General features: G+C 43.4%; 1 protein-coding gene across 1 annotated transcript in view; it reads right to left on the bottom strand.

Moving 5' to 3' along the window:
* Positions 1-21502, bottom strand: part of faf1 (Fas (TNFRSF6) associated factor 1) — a 70562-nt gene that overhangs the window by 31960 nt on the left and 17100 nt on the right. Inside the window, exons 7-12 of the mRNA XM_030050087.1 lie at positions 17115-17220; positions 11359-11445; positions 2759-2854; positions 2380-2503; positions 2132-2195; positions 1933-2014 (exon numbers count right to left, since the gene is read on the bottom strand). Of these exons, the coding sequence (XP_029905947.1) occupies positions 1933-2014; positions 2132-2195; positions 2380-2503; positions 2759-2854; positions 11359-11445; positions 17115-17220 (559 nt within the window). The remainder of the gene's footprint in view (positions 1-1932; positions 2015-2131; positions 2196-2379; positions 2504-2758; positions 2855-11358; positions 11446-17114; positions 17221-21502) is intronic.

Consider the following 21502-nt stretch of genomic DNA (forward strand, 5'->3'; position numbering starts at 1 on the left):
GTATTTTACAAGAATCTGATTTAAAAAATAACACAAATTAATATATTATTCCTTAAGAACTGCAGCTTCAGGAAACGGCCTAGTGACCATGAAATGACATGATCAAATTCTCTCCCTCAGTAACTACTGTGCAGATGCCACTGGCTGAGCAATTCACCTCCAGCTGCTGGTGTGGAAATGCTCAGTCGCCAGCAGCACAGTGAAAGACTGTGGCTGTACTGGGCAGCTCCCAGCTGTGACTGTGTAGGACTGTATGAATGTGAACAGAGACTGGGACAGAGCAAGCAGGCTCAGTTAACTCTCTCTATTAAAACATAAATCCAATTACAATTATGTTTGAGCTTAATTCAGCCACTAAAAATTTGCTCAGTGAAACTGACAAATAGTTAAGTTTCTCTCATGTTTTCTAGATGAACACTGTATTGCATAAACACAGCAAAAGCCAACAACCCTGAGAGTCACGGTCGACATGAAGTGACCAACAGCTCTTCTTGCTGGTATCCATTTCACCGACTCTCTCTTCAATGATGCTCTTTCCTCTTGACTCTGTGACGCTGTCACTGGGCTTTAAAGCGCATACTTGGCTGTGATAAACCCCTGATCTCCCCTCTCTAGCAAGGCTATGAATTTTGATGTGTCTTTGTGTGTGGCAGACACAGGAGAGGAGTGCAGGGCGGAGGAGAGTGGGGTTAGTGCGATTAACCGCTGCGTTGATGGGGATTTAGTGAGGATCGTGGCTAGTGATGGGTGGCCTATCTCTCTGTACACTCTGACTAACCACTGATCCCCAAGAGGGTTCAGCTGAGCTCAGCTCAGCTCTACGGCCCAAAGCATTTTCATTAAGGATGGATTGAGTCCATCTCCACAGCCCCCAACACACACCTTCAGAAACACTTCATCAAATGTAGTGTTTTGCTTAGTGATTAGCCTCTCCCAGGCTTTGAGAGAGTGAGACTGATTCCCCTGTATATAAACTCAATGAGTCCTCCCCCTCCTGTCAAATCTGTCCTATTCCAATATACACTTAATGAGGTAGGCTCTTGGCTTTCTGTGAGAACAGAAAGAAATAGACTTCTTTTCAAAAGGAAGAGAAGAACAGAAGTGGAGATGGATGGATAGATGGAAGTGTGTAACAGTGTTCCCATATGCTACTGTTTAATAAAACTGTTGCAGCATATTTTGGTCTGATGGTTATGACAGATCAAATGTTTTCTGTTATACAAGTCTTTGTCAAGTTTCATTTAACATGAATTAAATCAAGCTCACCATAAAAATTAAATCAAGCTCACCATAAAATAAATTTAAATAAAATGAAAATGAATGCTATTTGACCCCCTGTGCTGCGCAGTGTACAGTGGTACAGTACAGAGAGTGTGAACACCAGGGAGACACTGGCCATATTGTGCTGGCTTAGGAGAGAAGATCAGCTGGGAAGCAGGCAGGAAGCCAAGCTCCTTTTTTGCTCTCTGTTTTCATCTGTTTATCACTCTCTCTCCATCCCTTGTTCTCTCATACTATTATTCCTCCCATTCTTCTTCTATCCTTTACCAAAGTCTTTCTCTCTCTGAGTTTTACTTTTTCGTGCCCTCCTTCTCGGCATTCTGACCACGTTCTTGCTATTCTGCTCTTCCTGTCTGTTCCTCGATCGCTCCCTCCCTCCCTGTGTCTGGTGATCTGAACCCCCCTAACATCTTGCTGTGTCCTCACAGTCTAATAAGACTGTAATCCGCACAAGCTGTCAGTTGATACAAGCCTCCTTAAAAGGACAAAAGCCGAGAAACAAGGGGAAAACTGGACGGCTAAAAATAAAGCCTCAGCTGTCAGGGTGAAAATTTGATGAGGGTTTCGATGAAATGATATGAAATGGTGGCTCTGAGGCCTCCGCAGCAGAGTAAAATATAGATCTGGGGGGTGTGGGAGTGTGCTACTTACATCTCTAGCTTTGCCATAGAAGGCCTCTTGAGATGCTGCCTCCAAAGATCCAATGAAGAACATTGGGTGGATGTCTCCATACCTACAAGACACACATGTACACGCACACGACAGGCAAGCAATATAATACACATTGTTAAACCTCAGTGGAAGCAAGGCTCTTTAAAACAACATCAGCAGTACCCGATGGTTTACTGACCTTGTAGAAAATTCGGCAGTAAAGTGCAGTAAGGCATCACCTTCATTCTCACTATTTTCTGGCACTGCAAGGGGACAACACAAGTCAATGCTTAAACTTGCCATATGTGTAATATGTGTTAATTAATAGTTACAAAACATAAAAACAAATAAGCAAGCATCGAAATATATATGGCTGGTGCTAAGGAAAAAACATTAAAGTAATAATTCTTATGACAAAATCTGTCCCTGAAACACTGTTTTACGTACTCATGGGTGATTTCCGACAGGTTGATGAGCCCATTCCGAACATCTCTGAATCGTCCACACTGAACTCTGACGCATCTTCAAAATCATCCCCCTCACTATCACTGATCATGTGGACATCTGGACACTGCAGACATAAATCATTCATTTATTTGCAGACTTATTTTCACACATTCATTCAACAGGAGTATTTTGTTACCATATTTGATTAGCTAAGACATATTTTTACATGGCCCAGGGGGAAAGTAATCCACAGCACAAAACTAAAGTATTTGAGAGAGAGAGAGAGAGAGAGAGAGAGAGAGAGAGAGAGAGAGAGAGAGAGAGAGAGAGAGAGAGAGAGAGAGAGAGACATGAAGTGTATGTGTGTGAGTGCACGCACCTCTTCTGTGGGCTCCTGTGCATTGGCTGGTGAGGACCTTCGACACACACTGAGGTGATGGCAGGGATAACTGATGCCAGAGACAGCTAGTGTCATCTAAAGACAGAGAAAAACACACAAACATCCTGTTTAATTTCAGTTCACTTCAGTACAGAGCAGACCAATACAGGCATGTAAAATGATTGAAGACAAGGGTGAAATGCTCTCATTCCCACTTATGTGCAGGTTCGAACTCAACTAAAGAGAGAAATCAACACTTATTCCAGTCAAGCTAGTCAAGTCTTACAAGCTAGACCAATAAATCAAGGTTTTGAAACATGAGACTTTGTTTTTTGGCATAACCTTACTCTTACATTTGAGCTTCACAGCAAATACGTTTGTATCCAATCTGCTCATCAATGACATCAATAAAAAAAAAAAAAAAAAAGATCACTCAAGACTGCTTGTTTCAAAAAGACCTGTCAGCTACAAAGTAGCTGCCCAGGGTCTTCATTTAAATCCATTTAAAACCAAGGTACGATGCCCCAGCTGGCACAAGAACAGTCCATATTGGCAAATATGACTTTCAGACAAAGGCTCGCCCATCTCTCTAATCAGGAGAGAACACTGATGAGGTTTGCCTTCACCTGCAGTAGCAGTTAGCGTGGTGGTGGTTTGTAGTAAGAGAACACCTGACTAATGAGCTCCCAAACCCAAACCCAGGACTGGAAATGTCAGCGTTCAGCAGGGACTCATTACAGCCAATCTCTCCAGGCCTCGACACCAGGGACAGCAGCAAATACAGGCAAGACTGTGACAGGATGCAGTGAGAAAGCAAAGATACCTCCCTTGTACACAGTGGCATTCCAAATTTTGGATTTATTCCTGCCATATGTGTAGCCTATTTTATAATACCACTTCATTATTTTCAATTAGATGTGTCTAAATGTCTATCCTCTCTGGACATGAGGTTATATTTGCTTATTCACGTAGGCATTTAAACATGATTGGTGAATCAACGTCAACTTCTACCCTGAATGTCCTGATTCTTGTTCCACAAGTGCAACAGTGTATTCAATGAACTACTAACTGGGCAGAGTGAAGCAGAAAACGACAGATGCAAACATTTGTCTGGAAGACTGAACCTCTAAACAACGTGACCGAGGCAGCGCAGGCAGGCTGGGCGAGACAAGGGGCAGAGAAGCTGCACGTCCCCCGCAGAGGTCCTGTGATCTGCCCCATTGTCAGGTGCTAACACACACAAAGAGCAGCTGGTCATTGTTGAATCAGGAGACGATTACATGCAACGCCAATTGAGTCTGAAAAGGGGCGACACAGACTGCTGGAGTTTCTCTCTCTCTGCGTCTCTTAAAGGAGAGTGATTCTTCATGCTGGCCTTAGCTTATATAGCAGGAGAGGATGATGAAACCACTAGACCTTATCAGCAACATAGACTTAGTAGTGAATACTTGCTGGGTAGCTACTACTGATAAGCACAAAAACGTCTGACAAAGTAAAGCACTGTTGATTGTATTCTATCTTCTCACAATACCTTATACTTTTTATCTGGGAAAGCAAAGCAGCAACAAACCAAAATCTAAAATATTTGTAGAATAATGGCTGTGCTGAATGTATGACCAGGTCTGTTCTCAAAAGATCTGTTCTGCGTTTGCCACCAAGCGAAGGACCTCCATACCTGCACTTTTTACTTTAAATTATATCAAGTGTTTACTTAGAGCCTTTACTAAAAGAAGATAATGAACCCTGTCTCATTGTAACCCAAGAGAGCGGCAATCATTTTTTCATTTACTGGGACGTTAAAAAAAAAAAAAAAAAAAAACATAGGCTAGGGGTGTACTGAAATAGGTTATAATATTGACAATTGTGTTTTAAATTCCCACCAGCTCAATAACTGAGGAGAAGATATGAGAAATACAGTATCTCCCCTGACAGATTGAGAATGAATAATATCCTGCTAGGTCCTGACTCCTCCTTCTCCCTGTTGTCTTAAGTAAAGAAAGCTGCCCAAGAAAGCCTCGTCTAGATTGAGACGCGAGGTTGAAACTATGCAAAGAAGGGAATAACATCAGTGATAACAGAACGCTGGAAACATCAGCTTTTCTTGCAAGAATGCCTCATAGCACACTATCAAAATTAAATTTAAAAATCAAATTAAAAGTGTCAGAAATAAAAATGGACAAAGAGAAATATTTTCCCCCCGTTTTTGTTATCTGACTAAATTAAAACTATTTCCATGAGGCCCCAAACAGTCAATAAGCCCAGACAGTAAGACAGGCATGCATATACAGAGATTACAGAAGAAACAGATTGTGTTTCTTGTCTACTAGTAATTTGCAGCAAATGTACTTATGGCAATGAGAAGTTTAAAAGTGTCAGAGCAAGGACAGCCGAGTATCCCTGGAACACCTAGGAAGAACACTTAACTGAATTGCCTTTTCCGTGCTCATGTAACTTAAGTCTGACCAGGGTAATTTAGCACTGGAAGACGGGTCCATTATATTGTTGTGTTCTTCATATCTTTCCAGAGGAAAAAACCTTCAGAAATGAATGGAAATGGAACAAAAACAAAACTTCCCTAAGAGTAAAAGATGAGTTTTAAATGCTTTTTGTTAACTGAGAGGCAGAACAACTGTGGATAAGGAATGTGCATTTGAGAAATGATGGGTGCCAGTTCTGAGGACTGACTTAGTGCTGAGAAAGAGAGCTGTGTGTACTGAGCCAGACAAAGACATACTGGGTGTGAGTCTTAGGAATGTCAAGAAACAGCCCCAACTCCGTTCTGCCTATTCCCCAATCGAGTGGCAATCAAACGTGAGAATCTTAATAATGGCTGCTGAGAGGACCCCCACAAACCCTTTACCCCTCCCATAGTCACAATGAGAGGTTTTCGTCTAAGGGCCTAAGTGTATAAATAAAGTTGATCACTTCCCCTGTCAATTGGCAGCCTGGAGGGTTTGGGTTGACATGGATGCAAAGAGGGGAGGTGAAAAGCAAAAAAATAAATAAATAGGTTGAGCGTCTCTCAATCCTCTTCCTCGCTTTGACCCGATGGCTTCTCCTGATGTTGAGGTGCATAAGTGCAGCTTGGCGGTTCAGTGGTGAAACGTGGAAACAAGGCTCAAGTGCCGCAGGGCACTGGGCGGGAGATGAGGTTAACCCCCCCCAAATGACCCTCTCCCACATCTCCACACAAAGGAACTGGCTCCTCTTTTTTGGATTCTTTTAATTAACACTTGCATTGAGGCTCTAAGCATTCAAGGGCCGATACAGGGAAAGAATTTTCTCTCTCCCTCACCCCCTTCGCCTTCCCCTCTCCCCTCTATGCCTTTCTTCCCTTCTCTCCCCTTCTTTTTCTCCCTTCATTCTCCCTGTGTTTCATTTTTTCTTTTCTAGTGTGGGCAGTGTTTGGATTAGGTGTCTGGCTGTGAGTGTGAGATAATTACTACTGACAGCTGCACTGACAGCGACCACAACCCCACTACTACCTTACTCAACTCTCTCTCTGATGGAGCAAGGGAAGAAGAGAGAGGGAGAGAAAGAGGGCTAGGGGAGCAGAAAGTGATTAAGAAAGGGGAGAGCAGATAGAAAGAGAGAAAGAAGGTGGGGGGGGTTGAGAGATGGTGCACAAGCTGAGAAAAACACAAGCTCTTGTGAAAGTTTGGGAAATAAAGACCTGAGGTGAAGAGGGGAGAGAAGAAAAGAAGAAAGACGGAGCACGCCCCACCCTCAACACCTGTTGGTTTCCCTGATTCAGGCTCCTCTGCGCCTTCTGAAGATATGTCACTCCTGATTAGACTGTGGGGTCCTGCACAGAGTGTGTTAGGGTTCAGCCAGGCAATGTATATACGCTGACACACAAATACACACATACACACAGAGAGCTAGAGGCCAAGGTAGGCATAAATGACTGCTGGATCAGTGGGATACCTAACAGCGGGTGTTATGGTGCTATGTCTTCCATTCAGCGTGGTGTTTTGCCTCTGTGCTCGCAGGCAGCAGGAGGGTCTAAAGGTGACCAAGCTAATGAGAAGGAACATTCCTACACATATAAAGACAACAACACCTCCTCACTAAGCTTCACAGAAAGCATAAAGACAGGGAGAGAAAGATGGGCAGAGACAGAAACAATTATAGATATCAAAGAGAACAGAAGGAGGGAAAGATAAAATGAGAGCATGAGACAGACAGACTAACTCCTGTGCTGAATGTCACCTGAAGGCAGCCAATCACACCAGGGTGGGGGGGGGCTGTCTGAGCTTAATGCTGAGCCCTGTTGCTATGGCAACCACCAGGCCCCCTCAATAAGCCCTCGGTTCCAAAGGCTCCTAACAGGTAAAGGACGATTCCATTAATGCAAGCTGGGGAACGGAGGGAGGCACCGGCCCACAAGGCAAGGCACCTCTGAGGCTCCGTAGCATTAATACATTAGCAAACACCATGAAACACTGCATAAATGTCAGCAATTACTGGGTAGGAGGAAGGGATGAAAGGGGGGAGCGATGAAGAGATGTGAGGATGTAATAAGGATGTCCCACTGCCTGCCAATCACTCCAACAGGTGTGGAGGAAAGACTGCCAATCAAAACAGTCTGAATGAGATGAGGCCTGCCTGGAACGCTTCAGGCTGTATCCCTGGATGTTTAGGTAAGGAGGATGAAAAGGAGACGGCAGAGGCAGAGGAAGAGGTTCAATCAGCATATTTCAAGTAGCATGGGAAGTTAATGTTCTGTCGAAACTCTCAAATCAAGTGTTGCCAAAACCACAGGAATTGCGAGGGATACAATGTCAGAACAAGGTTTGACAGGTATTTGTTTTAATCTACTTGGAGTATCAGACTTGCAACACAGGATTAAACACTTAATGGCATATTTCTGATGTAATGAACTCTGATCATTTAATACTCTATATAAATACCAATAAAACACAACAAGATGGCAGTATGCTTTCTCATATAACCTTTTAGTTGGGTACTCTTACAACACACTGGCTTTAAATTATGGTACATGGTACATGGTACACATGGTAGCACTCAAAAATATTCAAAGATATGGCAAGACTATTCCTCAGTATGAGCATAACTGTGTTTGTCTATCTGTATTTCTCTAGCTATGTATTGGCCCTTGTAACCTGACTAGCAACCTGAACACAGGTGTTTCCCTGGCTCCTGCCAAATACATGCTAGGTTAGGTTCTAACTCCCTGTAACAGGAATAAGCAGGTATGGATAATGAATGAATGATTTTTCATATAAAAAAAGAAACTAAAAAAGAAACATGTTCACTTCCATTTGAATATGCAAAGGAAAGGCATTCGCAGTAGCAGCCTCATTTGAAAGACTGGTTTACAAGAGAAATCAGCATTCAGCCTGAGAGCTGCACTGTCCAAGTTCGCAAAGTCTTAGCTGTGGACATCAATATAAATGCGGTATTACTGAGATCAAATCTTGCTTGTATATTTGAATGTTTACGACGGTGACACAATGGTGACTCTACAGAAATGCTGAGAGATGTTTGCAGTTACTACCTGAACCAGGCCTTCAATCTGCCTGCTAGAAATGAGCATCACTTCATCTTGCCATGCCTTAGACTTATTATTTCTTCCTGCTTACTTTTTCATTCAACCTCCTTAGTCTTATACCTCATACAATAACCCAGCGGACTGAATAAACTGAACTGTTGTTCAGTGCTACTTGAGTATTATCCATCCTGATCCAATTTCAACTCTCTCTGTGGGCTTGAATTGTTCAGAGCACAATAAACAATGAAACACATTGACGGGACAGTATCAGGGAGGGTGACGTAAAACAAAAACGCTAGTTTCTCTCAAAGGTGAGAATTTCTTTCCAACAAACTACTCTCCAACACTGGATCCAGACATAATATAATGCAACAAACAATAACCCCACTCAACTCTTCTCCTTCCCAGAATACAGGAACAATTAACAAGGGAAACAGACAGCCCAAGCAAGTTAATCAATTAGCACAACTATTATAAGAAAGATTTGTGCTCCTAGGTGTGAAGAACTGATCTACTTTTACCTCCACAGGAGTGTGCTGCAGCAACTGCGGTGCCATATAGCAGCCTGTGCAGCAAAGGCAGGCCGAGATGGCATCCAGCTGGGTCTGAGAAATGAACTTGGATCAACCAACTCAAGTCAACTGCTTCCTGAAGGAAGCAACTGCAGTGTGATCACCACAGTGTGCACACTTATAGACCGGCAGATACGCAAACACACAAACGCAAATATGCGCACACATACAAAGGCAAATGGAAGCAAGCAAACATACACACACACACACACACACACACACACTATGAGGCAAAGCAGAGCTAAGTAGTAATCGATTCTGACTGCGAGCGGGCTGGTCTGCAGAGCTAAATGTAATCTGAGGCCCATTGCTGCCATATTTATTGGTCCAAACCCCAGGAGATGAGACTAGGCTAATGAGCGAGGCACTAACAGAGCCTCCTTGCCTGCCTAGGCGCCTGCTAGGCCTGCTGGGCCCTGGGCTTTTCTCTGTTAATACTTTCAGACGTTTCAATAAGAGGGCTAGGGCTCGAGCACAGGCCATTATTACACTTCTGTGTCTGTGCTTTTTAATATCTCCTCATCCAGGAAACACAGACGCTGCAGACGGGCCCGTGATGCCACAATGAGCTGCAATCTATTCATGATCCCATGGCCATAATATTTACAGCTACCAATGAGACTGGCTGAGGCTCACTGACAATCAGCACAAAGAAAAGGGGAAAAAGCATGTTTTTTTTCTTTCTTTTCTTTTTGAGAGGGCTCACTCAGCATGCTGCTGGTTTACTGTTGAGTGGGAAGGTTATCTCTATGTTCGCAAATAGAAATAGACCAAATACATCAAGCTGCTTTAGCAAGTGTACTAAATAGTCATTTATTTAAAAAATCTACTTAAAATATGTGTACCTGGGATTTTCAAATTGCAAATAGGAAGTGCAGTTTTGAAATGTAAATTTCTGAAATTTCTGTTCATGAACCATACAATTTGATTATATAAATATTTAAGAAATTAAATTAGAAATTAAATTAGAAAGATGAAGAAAATCACATAGTAATATATGCTTTTGTCATATCCAGTTTATAATATTTTTAATAAAGTAGGGTCCACATTGATGTGATCTCAAAGCTGCGTTGTTCAAGAGAGGAAACATTTCGTACCTAAATTCTCACCACAAATATCCTCTGAGCACTCTGCCAGTATTAGTATGAATAAAAAGGTCACAGTGCCAGTGGTTATGCCCACAAGTTGGGAAAGAAATTGATGTGGTGCCATAATACAACAGTACTAGGCTAGTGACTGCACCACATGCCCACATAGTGTTTTCATGTATGAGGAATGAGCTTTATTTCTGTTACAGTTCCAGGTTGTTACTGATCATTTAACTGGAGCTCTACAAAGATATTGTTAACAATAATGAATCCACATTATAGCTGTATGGTTTGCAAGGCAATCAAGGGCTTTAGAATTTTCTGCTCCTAGTTATAACACGACAAAATAAAGCAAACAATCTGCTACAGTGAGAGGACGCATAGCCTTTTGTCCTTTGCCTTTTCGGCATAATAATGGGTAAAATCTATTTGCTTCAACCATTAAATCTTAAAAGCTTTACTTAAAACCGTAAAACAGGTGCAGTTATTGTTCTGAGTATTGTATGACGGATAATGGGTGTCAAACAGAATTCAGTGTATGCATCAAATAGTGTATACATATAACTGGTTATTAGTGACCACAAACAGGAATGTATGCAGTTATTTGAAACCTAAAATTGAAACTTTGTAGTCTAATTGCTTCCATGGGATAGAGCCAGTTTAGGTATGATTTAATATAATGACACCAAGAAAAAACATAACAGTAAAAACTAATATTCCAAAGCAAACAATTAGTCACAGAGATTTGAAAGAAAAAACATTAGCTATGGGGTTAACACAGGAATGTGTGCACAACAGCTCGAAAATGTAGCATAATAAACCATCCCATACAATTAGCATGGGAACACATATGCTGTCAAAGAAGGGGTGAGACAAAAGGGGTCAGGGGTTCCCCAAGGTTCTGTATGAGGCCCGCTTCTGATCAGCTTGACTGTGTGCTGAGTGAATGGCTGGGAAGAGCGACCCTAGGGCGGGAGAGGTCAGGGAGACTCAATGATGTGAGCTTTAATGTCCACAGATAGAGGACATGGGATGGGAACCCTCTTTGACATCTTAATTAGCTTCAACATCTTACTCTCCTGCTTTTGACAGATGGTTTTAGTATGGATTAGAGGAGTGTGGAACTGTTTCAACTGCAATTTACTATCCTTAACATATTGTAAATCATTAAGCTGTATAACCATGAGCTTTGAATCTGTGCTGGGCTTTTAACAACCTTTAAGGATGTCCTTGATCCAAGAGCCGGTGATGGCTATGTAAAGTAGTGACAAATGCAAACATGGAAGCATGTGCTATAGGCAGATTTCCATAGCAAAGTCAAGACAGATGTCCAGATTTTTCCTGTGGAGCTGTTATATATCTGGCTCACAAGTGTTTCATTCATGAATATATATTTACGTGTGTGTGTTTGCATGTGTGTCTTACAGAGTCGTCAGACGCTGAGGCAGGCCATCCCTCCCACTGTTGGTGCCGCACTGGGATGTTGGTCAAGTCTGAAATGTTCCGCTTCACCTGCAGACACAAAGACAAGGTAAAACTATTACTGCATATTCAATGATGTAGACATTACATTCTCAACACAAATGAGTAAAAAGGGTAAATCAAAAAAGAAACAGCGTGACTATAAATCTCTAGTCACCCCTAAGTGTCTCCCCTTAACATCCTGCCCTCTGTGAAAGTAATTCTGTCTTTAATAGGGGACTAGTCAAATCAGAAGAAACTAAGCCTCACTGATATTTATAAAAAGCTGAAATATGCGTGTGGAGTAGGTTTCCATAAGCAGAGTTGCTGCAATTTGAGAATTAATTTCATATAGGAATTACAATGTTTTAATACATGGCAAAAGCTAGATGGTAGTACCCGCTGTTCTGCAACATTGAGAATAACAAGGATGAAGGAGGAGAGGAGAGAAGGAAGGAGAAGATGAGTCGAAAGAAGTGAGGGGAGGGGGAAAAAAGCCAGTGTTATCGGCATTCTTTGGATGCCTCGGCTAATGCCCAGCAACAACAGCCCCACGCTCTGAAATGAACAGTATTTCTCTTCTCCCATTCATGCGCGGACCCTGTATCTGCATCACTTAATAACATTCCGTGCTTTTAAACAGTTAGCAGCCAGCAGCGCCTGTCCCACCGAGTGCCGTGTTACACCGTCCAGTGGGTTGTTGGTTTAAAGCCCTAACGCCAGCCTGATGTGCGCCGGCCGAAGGTGATCAAAGCTCTGTCGGCGTCTGAGTGCTGGCGGCCGTGGATTCTAGTGCATTAATTCCGCAGAATGCTGCCCTGTAGGCCCGCGGGGCTGGACACTGATGCTGAGAAAACTGTCTATTGTGGAGCAAAGCTCCCTCCACACACAGGTCAAATCCTGTCTTTGGAAGCAGCACTGGGGAGAGATGTATCCTTGGGCATACGCAGGGCTGCTGGTCACGGAGGTGGAAACTTCAAGAACGCTACAAACACAAAGTCAAAGCCAATGTCAAGCAAAGCAGCAAAGAAGCTGCAAAACACTGAACTATGAAAACTGTGGGGGCGGACTTTGCTTGGACACTTGAGCCTATTGTACTCAACATTACTGCACTTTGTGTGTGTAATGTGTGTGTATGTATGTGTGTCTGAGAACACACACATGCACACATACAAAGTGGCTATAACACCATCAGGATTATGATGGCCAAAATCAGCATTTATCCATCTGTCAAAGCATACAAAATTATGTTCTTTATTAAGTCACAACTCTCAAAGTAATAATATTTTATTTGGGCTGGCACAACAAAGCAATTCACATTACAAATAAACTGAGAAAACCATTAACAGAACAATAATAAATGAGTGACACAGTCCATCCTGTGTCTTCTATCCTAAATCCCACATCACACTTCTCGGTGCCTATCCTTATAAAAGGAAGCAATGGCCAGGACAGCAGGCTGGGGTCAGGCCGGGTGGCCAGTGTTATTACAGAGTGTAATATCTATGTTTGACCAGCCGCACTACAGGGATTTGACTGACCGGCCAGCCAGCCGATGAATAGAGGGGAGAAGAGAGGAGAGGAGAGGCATAAACACTAGTAATGAAGAGGCTGCAGTCAGAGGTTAAAGCAGCATCAGAGAAACAACAAACTAACGCCCACCACAGAGAGTGAAGGTGAGAGGCGGCGGAGAAGGAGGAGGGGAGAGGAGAGAGTGGAGCCCGACAGTGAAAGGCCCACCTGGCAGTGGATAACCTGACCTCACTGCAGAAAAATAACACAGCTACACAGCCGGCCCTCTCACCTGACACTACACAGCCAGACGCTGCAGCCAAGGCTTTTCCTGAATAACTGATTGAAATGGATGGCAGTCTCATTATTTGCAGTGTCTGATGCAATAGTATCAATGACTTGAATTTGGAGAACAAAGTAGCTTAGAGCATTTAAATTTAGTGATGCAAAAAATTACAGCAGCTGGACAGAGGGTGACACAATGCCTTGTTCCTGGATTCTATATGTAACCTAAGTATTGGCTGTAGTGCCTAACCCTCAGTTACAAAAGCCGGTCGTGTTAACATGTTGGCCACAGCAGCCATACTATGGGGACCAGTACTGTCTAATGCTGCCCCCTATCTGCCAAAAAAATGATTTCACTTGTGAGAAGTTATATTACAACAAATTAAAGTATTATGTTTATTATTTTAGGATTCTTAAATTTGACATAATTTGTAGCTTACCATTAGGCTACTGCCTGTAGGAGAGAAATCCCCAGGACAACTGGTCTGGTCGCGGACGCATTTTACACATAATTTTACACCATTGTTTGGATATCACTGCAGGATACCGAGCTCCAGAGCTCATTATTAGACCATGGCACCAACACTGAAAGAATCTGGAAATTCATAAAGTGTCAACCAAAATGGCATGTTATGTATTGGAGTTTGAACTACATACAGCATAGTGATTATACAAAGGCTACATATGTCTATATGTCCATATGAATAACACAATTTAAATCAAAGTGTTATCAGCAACATAAAATGCTGCTGTTTCATGAGCTGTTGCTAAGGCTGTGATGAGGCAGGGTGTATGAGCCAGTTGTACACCACATTAGCTAGACTGGCTATGGTGGTGAACTGCTGGGCAATACCCCTCACGGCAAAATTAATGATCCAATCACTGTAAATGCCAAGTGCCTGTAATCCCTGGCTGGAAGGAAATCAAAGAGAAGAAAAGGTTGCCGTTAAACAGTCACAAGCTCTCTCTCTCGCTCTCTTTCTCTGTCTCCCCTAGGCACCAGATGCCTTTCTTTCACTCCTATTTTTCTATCTATCCTTCCTTCTTTCTGCTCTGTTGTCCCGCCTGCATTTGGTTCCTATATGTCCCCCAGCTGCGGGGTAGGGACGGGGCCCAGGCCCAGCCCCAGGGTGCAGTGGAGGAGAGAAATCCCCAGGACAACTGGTCTGGTCACGGACGGCCCAGGACCCAGCGGCCACCCCTATTCTACCCTCTACTTCCCTGGCAAACATTTGCTCTCCAGCTTAGCCCACAAGCTAGCCAGCAACTTACCCCCACACTCTTGTCTGGGAATGCCAATCAGAGTCCACACAGCCCTGGGTTGTAGAGATGGAGAGGCAGAGGGTAGAGAAGAGACATTGGGAGAGAGATGGAGAATGAAGGAATAGAGGAGGGGGGGGGGGGCAGTTCCCTGGGAGCCACAAGGCAAAGCCAGAGCCTTTGGCAAAGACAAACAAGAAGACAGGACTCTATCCCTATTGATATGCACAAGCAGGGACCATTGGCTAGTCTTCAGCTAAGACAAAAGCGAGACCGGGGAGAGAAAGGTGTTCTGTAGTGGAGTCCATATGCGTCTGTGAGTGGACACAGTATGAGCAAAAAGGGGAGGCAGACTGGCTGAATATGGTGTTACTTCTTTGTTGCACTCTCAGGTCTTCATCTTATGAGAAAAAAATGTTGCTTGTTTCTTGTTTGTTGCTTTGTTTTATGTCTTTATTTCACCACTCCACTCACCACTCCTAGCCCTTACTATGAGCGCTAAATGTTACACCAATGCAGTGAGGTCATCCACAATTATAACACTATTTGATTGCCTTTGCTCATACAGCCAATTGTACCTGTACTTCTCCAAATTAGTTATTGAACTTTTTCATCAGCCTCTAGATGGTGTGTGCATATGCTGCAATGACGTACTATGTCCTAATACATTCCAGCATTTAAAAAACACACACACACACGCACAAAAAAAAAAAAAAAAACAGAGTGAAGCCAGGCCCTGACTAAAGAGTAAATATATGAAGAGTATGGTCAACATGGAGCAAATAGAGTTCAGATCTATGCAGGTTAAAGTTCTGGGCCTCATTTTCACCACAGGGGGCCTCAGGATGCCTAAAGACAAGCATGCGTAAGGAAAAGACCACGACATGGAGGCCTGTTTGAGTCCACATTGTCCTCTATCCATCCCCTATGGCCCCTGACAGCCCCCCCACCAAGCCGGCAGTCCTTTGCCTCCTTTCTGTGTCCCTGGTCCCCCCCTCCCACACCACAGGGACCCCTCCCCAGTGTTTGTAATCCCAGCAGAAACACTTAAGGTTCACAGTGGGTGCTCATCAAAACCATCTGCCTGAGAACAGAGAGAGAGGGAGAGATGAGGATGGAGGAGAGAGGGAGAAAAGGAGTGAGGGAGGAGGGAGATTGCCTCCTCCAGTTCAGACGCTGGCTGTACTAATCTGTTCAATTAGCACCATTACAAGCCCTGCTACTAGCCTGATTATTATTACTGTAATGGTCACCAGCGCTGAGGAGCCAGGCCCAGGCAGCAGCGGCTGTAGGGAACAGGGGACAAAGCCACACGGCTTAAGACAAACCTATTTAACTGAGTGGAATCAAATTGCTAGTAAGTGACAGAAGAAATAATTAGCCCTGATGTAGCACACACAGTCTATAAAGAAATACAATCTGAAAAAACAGAAAATTCAAGTGATCTAAAACCACTGCACAGAAGAATACAACTAAATTGATATTTCAGTCTGAACAGATCCCATGCATTAAGTACAAAGGGAGATCATTTCATTTGCCTGTGAGATATGATCAGGACAGGGACTTCTCTATCTCCTACCAATTCAGTCCTTGGGGAGCTTGTTTCCCCTCACCTGTGACAGCAGGCTACCCACTGTGAATAATAAATGATGCCAGCTCAGGTCTCCCTCTTTACTCAGGGGGTTGGAACAGGGCAGGACAAGGCAGGAGGGTGCAGAAAAGAGTAGGAGCGCAGGTGGAGGGGTGGGAGGTATGAAGAAAGATGAAGGTGTGAAGGTACAGAGCAAGAGATTGAGGCTACATACATTTATGAGGATGTTTATTTTAATTCACGTGTAAGTAAGGGCTGTGCTGACATAAGCTCTGGAAGCACACACAATACCAAACAATTGGACAAACACACACTTGCTGCCCCATAGATACAAACACATGCATGCACAAAGACATGCACGCTCCTCAAACCTGTTATGTAGTTGCTTTGACAGTAATAAATGATGGACAAGAGGGTGGACTGCCTTCACAGTGAGACCAGTATGAGTAAGTATGAATATTTCATATGCTACCAAATCCACTGTTTAGTTTCAGATGAAGAAAAATGAATGGACTCTCAGTCTTTCTCCATTGCTCCCACATGTCTAGATCAAACAGTGTTCAGTCATTTATATCGCCTCCTAGACTGTTGAGACTATGGAGAGCGAGGGAAAGGGAGAAAGAGTGAGAGGCAGGGTGGAGGGAGTGGGGCGGAGAGGAGAGGGGGGCGTACCAGACCGCAGCTGTGAGAGTAATTATGTGCTCGGAAATGTGATCATTTGTGATGAATAATGAATCGATGGCTGAGATAGACTAGCAATGTTTGGCAAGTGGAATGAAAGCTGCATAATGGGAAAGTAGAATCAGGTACAATAATATTACGGCATGTGTGAGAGCCTGTGAGGAAGGGAAAGTGTGTGACTGACAGACTGGGGGTGTAATGACTGTACATGTGGACACTTTAGTTAGTTAATTTTGACAGACTGCAGAATGTCCTGTGTTATGCTGGCCTATAGCTCCTATGCAGAAAGGAGAAATGGAAAGGAACTGAGGCCGCCCCGTGTATGAGTGTGTGTGTGTGTGTGTGTGTGTGTGTGTGTGTGTGTGTATGTGTTTATCTGTTTGTCACTGACCTCCTGTATGGTTCTGGAGCCAGGAAAGTTGAGGCTGTAGTCCCGCTGGGCCTCGCGGTGACTGATGACCAGCAGGAAGTTCTGGTTTAATGACTCTTGGAGAGCGCTGTACAGAGAGAGAAGAGAGATCAGAAAATGACAGGAAAGGATGAACACAGCAAAGGAAATAACGAGAAAGGAGTAAAAAAGAAAGAGAAGAGGAAATCGGGAAGAGAAGGGCAGAATAATGAAGTGACACAAAGAAAGAAAGAAAGAAAGAAAGAACAAACAAAAGGGGCAAAAGAAAAACACAAACATTATTACTAAGAGCAGTGGAGTCAAGTGAAGGGCAAGCTGAGACTAGCCAGCTAGCGGTAGCCAGCTGGGCCACAAGGAGGTGGCTGACTGCTGTGCCTCCTCTGGGGGTGAGTAGCCCACTCGACTGGCTGTGCCTTAACAAGCCTAGCTAAAGCTCCGCTCAGCACAGCAGGCCACCATAGCTATGACCACCTGCACGCTAACAGCATGGAGTCCACAACAATCTGCTATTAGTGCTAACAAACCTGATCATTATGAAACAAGCAATGAAAAAACCCAGTGGAGGCTCCAAGATCCTCCCAACTCTGAACCTTGAAGATGTGCTCAGGAAGATTTTACTGTCCCACAGCACAAAATGACCGATGATATCCGCAGGGGGTTAATGAGGTTGTTGTGATTGTCATCGATGATTCAATGTTTGTTTTGCCAGATGCAGAGATGTCTGGCTTTCAAAACAAGTGCTCAAAGATGGAGGACAGCAATGTGAAAGAGGGGCTGGCATCTCATTTAATTCTCAAGACAAAAAAAAAAAAAAAAAAGATGAACCAGTATTATTGTGGATTGTGTTATATTACTAGATATATCTAGATGTTTCTGCTTACTTTACTGTAAAAATAGGACTGGAGCTTAACGTGGCTGTGTCAAAGACTTGTTGTTGAGCTTCCTGTAATTCCTTGGTTGTTGACAGAGGGCAATAAATCAGACATTACTTGATGCCCCTTCAAACTAAGCTACGCTACAGTAACCTCCACAGGCATCACATTTTACATGGCGAAACTGTCTTTTTTTAAGTTTTAGTGGATTTCCACAGTGATAAACAATATAGGTGGGGTGTTAAAAACACACCAATTACATATATTTAATATGATACCAAGAGCTACGGTATATTTTTCACTACAGTATATTAACAAACCTTGGTGGACAAACACGGCACACACACACACACACACACACACACACACACACACACACACACACACACACACACACACACACACACACACACACACACACACACACTCACACTCAGTTTGCTAGTAATTCATGAAACAGCTACTCTGAGATATCAACAAGCTCACAGTGGATGTCATGCATTGATTTCTCTGAGGAGAGGCCTGGCGCTGGAGAAGGACCTATCCGATAGGGCTTGAAGGGGCAGAGTTTCTGGGCTGGTACCTTAGATTTAGCAGCAGATTAGAGCTGTGACGGAGAGGATGTGAACAATGCAAAAGCAGACACTTTGTGTGCTTCACGTAGAGGCGGAGGGGGGAGGAATCAACTTTTGGAAGCTTCATTTACAATAAGCTGTGAGGTTAAGTAGCGTTTTGAGCAAACGCTGGGTCTGTGAGGCTGAATATCAATGGGAGGCTTAAGGGCCGAGGCAGGCACTTAATCAGGGCTCAGAACCCAAGGAGAGGAGGAAGAGGAGAGAGAAAGAGAGGGACGGGGGAATTAATATGTAGCGCACACATTAATTATGCAATCACAGCCTTAATCTGCGCAGATCTGGACGAGCTTATGTTAACAGAAGCTCAAATTTACTGTAATGACAGCATATTTACATTGACTAAAACTACGAAATCAATATGTAAATGTAATGTTTGTTGTAGCTAACTGGGGAAGATTGGAAATGTGTGGAGTGGGAAGGATGGATGCATATGTAATAGGGCTGAGCAGAAGGGAGGAGAGAGAGAATATCTGTGTGTGTGTGAGTGTGTGTGTGTGTGTGTGTATATGTGTGTAATGAAGAGATAGAGAGAGAAAGAGAGGGAGGGAGAGAGAGAGAGAGAGAGAGAGAGAGAGAGAGAGGAGCTGGAGGAAGGGAGGGAGGGAGGGAGGAAGGAGTAGGGACACATAAATAAGGATCTAGCTAATATCATCATGATTTGTTTGGACACAGTCCCGGGCTGCTGCTGGCAGGCAACTAGACTCCTAAACAGAGAAAGATAGAGGGTAAACTGAGTGGAAGTGTTACTCTGTCCTTGCAAGCAAGAAGAAGAAAAAAAGAACATCTTATCAGTCATTTATGGCAGGCTGACAAACCATTTGGTGGCTGCCTGGGTGGAGTTCTGCTCAATATTTACTTTCAAAACTGGATCACTCATCGTATTCTATAGTACAAATATAGCTACTCAATATATCAAATGTGAGGGAAAAAAAGTCATTCATAAGGCTCCACCACAGTCCCCATCTGACTGAGGATCTCTGATGGTTGGGTAAAAAGACAGATAAAAAGATGTTTCAGGTAGAATATCCACTCTGCTTCCCTCCCTGATGTTTTTCAAAGCATCTGTCTTCTGATAGTAGCAGGCTCCTCAAGCAGTGCAGGGTTGCAGGGCGGATGTCTCAGTGTTTGCTTCTGCCTCCAGAGCTCTCTTTCTTTCTCTCAACACACACACACAGCGACATCTGGGCTGGCCTGCAACCTCTCTGGAGGTACTTGACATGGCATAAGGGTGCTGGGAGGAAAATGTCATTTAACTTTATGGACAGAGAAAATGGAACGTTTTGCAGGGGAGAAGAGCAGGCTAAACAGATTGGTTTCATTCTGAGGTAAGCCCATCGCCTCCGCTGTGGGTCCCCACGGCACAGAGCAGACTCCAGACCTTATTAAACTAGCACTGCCAGACACACACACACACAGACACACACACACACACACACACACACACAGTGACATGTGCCTGCAAAACACAAATACCCATACACACAGTCTCTCACATGCACAACACTCTTACTCTCAATCTCGCGCGCGCGCGCGCACACACACACACACACACACACACACACACACACACACACACACACACAGAGCCATAGACTTTATCAGCCCTGTTAAAACACATACCCACAACAAACCAGGAGAATACATGCTGACTGAACACTTTGCCTGAGCCCAACCTCCGATACACTGGAGGTCTCATCAGTAGGCACACACAAGGTCCTCTTACCTCCTCCATATTTTGCATCCACAACAAAGCAGGCGGATGCGAAATCGTTCTGGATCTGCTCTGTTTTGGTCTGCCATCTTGTCCCAAAGCTAATAAGCATGCTAACTGTTAGACACTTTCCATCAGTGCTGCTTTATCCAGCCAGCTAGCTAACTCCCTAAAGCATCTGTATCTCTAGTACAAGGTAACTGACACACGGAGGGAGAGAGGAGGGACAGGAAGCCGCGAGACAAACACCCAACGCCTAATGAATCATTTTGCAATTTCAAATTTCATTGAGAGTTCAAATTAAAATAACCTTTCATTAAACAAACACGCTTCCTGAGAGCCGGAGCGGAGAATAAACGAGGAGCAAAGAGGGTGCCATTAAAATATTCATCAGGCCTTCATCATTTATGCAGGAGATTAGCTCCTCCTCAACACCCTCTTGTATTCGCAGGCAGTCGTGAACATGGCCACAGAGAAAAAAAACCTTCTTTAGAACAGACTTTAACGCCGCAGTACTAACTGCGCCTCACATCGCTAACTAAATAACTACCTGGGATGGATTGGTGCAAAGCAGAAAATCTCCCAAAGCCTTGAGATTTATTTCTCATCAAACAAGCGAGCAAAGATGAGTCGACTCTGCAGGATGATAACGATAATGCATCACTATTTAATCAGTAAGTTTGGTTTAGGTATGTGAGCCGAATGAGACAAGCTCTACAAAGTAATTGCCAGGGGTATTATCAGCCATGGCACATTTACTATTTTATTCAGCAACAATTTGAAGCAGGTAGATATGAATAGGGGAAATAAAGTTTGGGTGGGTAACCGTCTGTAACTAATCTAACAAATATGAACTTGGGTATGCTCTACATAAAGTATTAGGTTATATTATATCAGATATGTCAGAATTATTGGCAGATACTGCAACTGATGGGGATAAAAAGCTATTCCTTTCAAAATCAAGTAAGATAAAACAGCTTCATAGTTTTACAATTTAATTCAAAATATATAATTAATTTATGAAAATCATTTTAGCTTAAAATTCTGGTGTGTTGAACAAATGCACAAATGATCTTATGTTTCCATGATTGACAATCATGTAATTTAGCCATACACACATGTTTGACAGGGTGTTAATTCCCCCGAAGAACC

This window comes from Myripristis murdjan, chromosome 4, assembly GCF_902150065.1.
Source record: "Myripristis murdjan chromosome 4, fMyrMur1.1, whole genome shotgun sequence".
Lineage (NCBI taxonomy): Eukaryota > Metazoa > Chordata > Actinopteri > Holocentriformes > Holocentridae > Myripristis > Myripristis murdjan.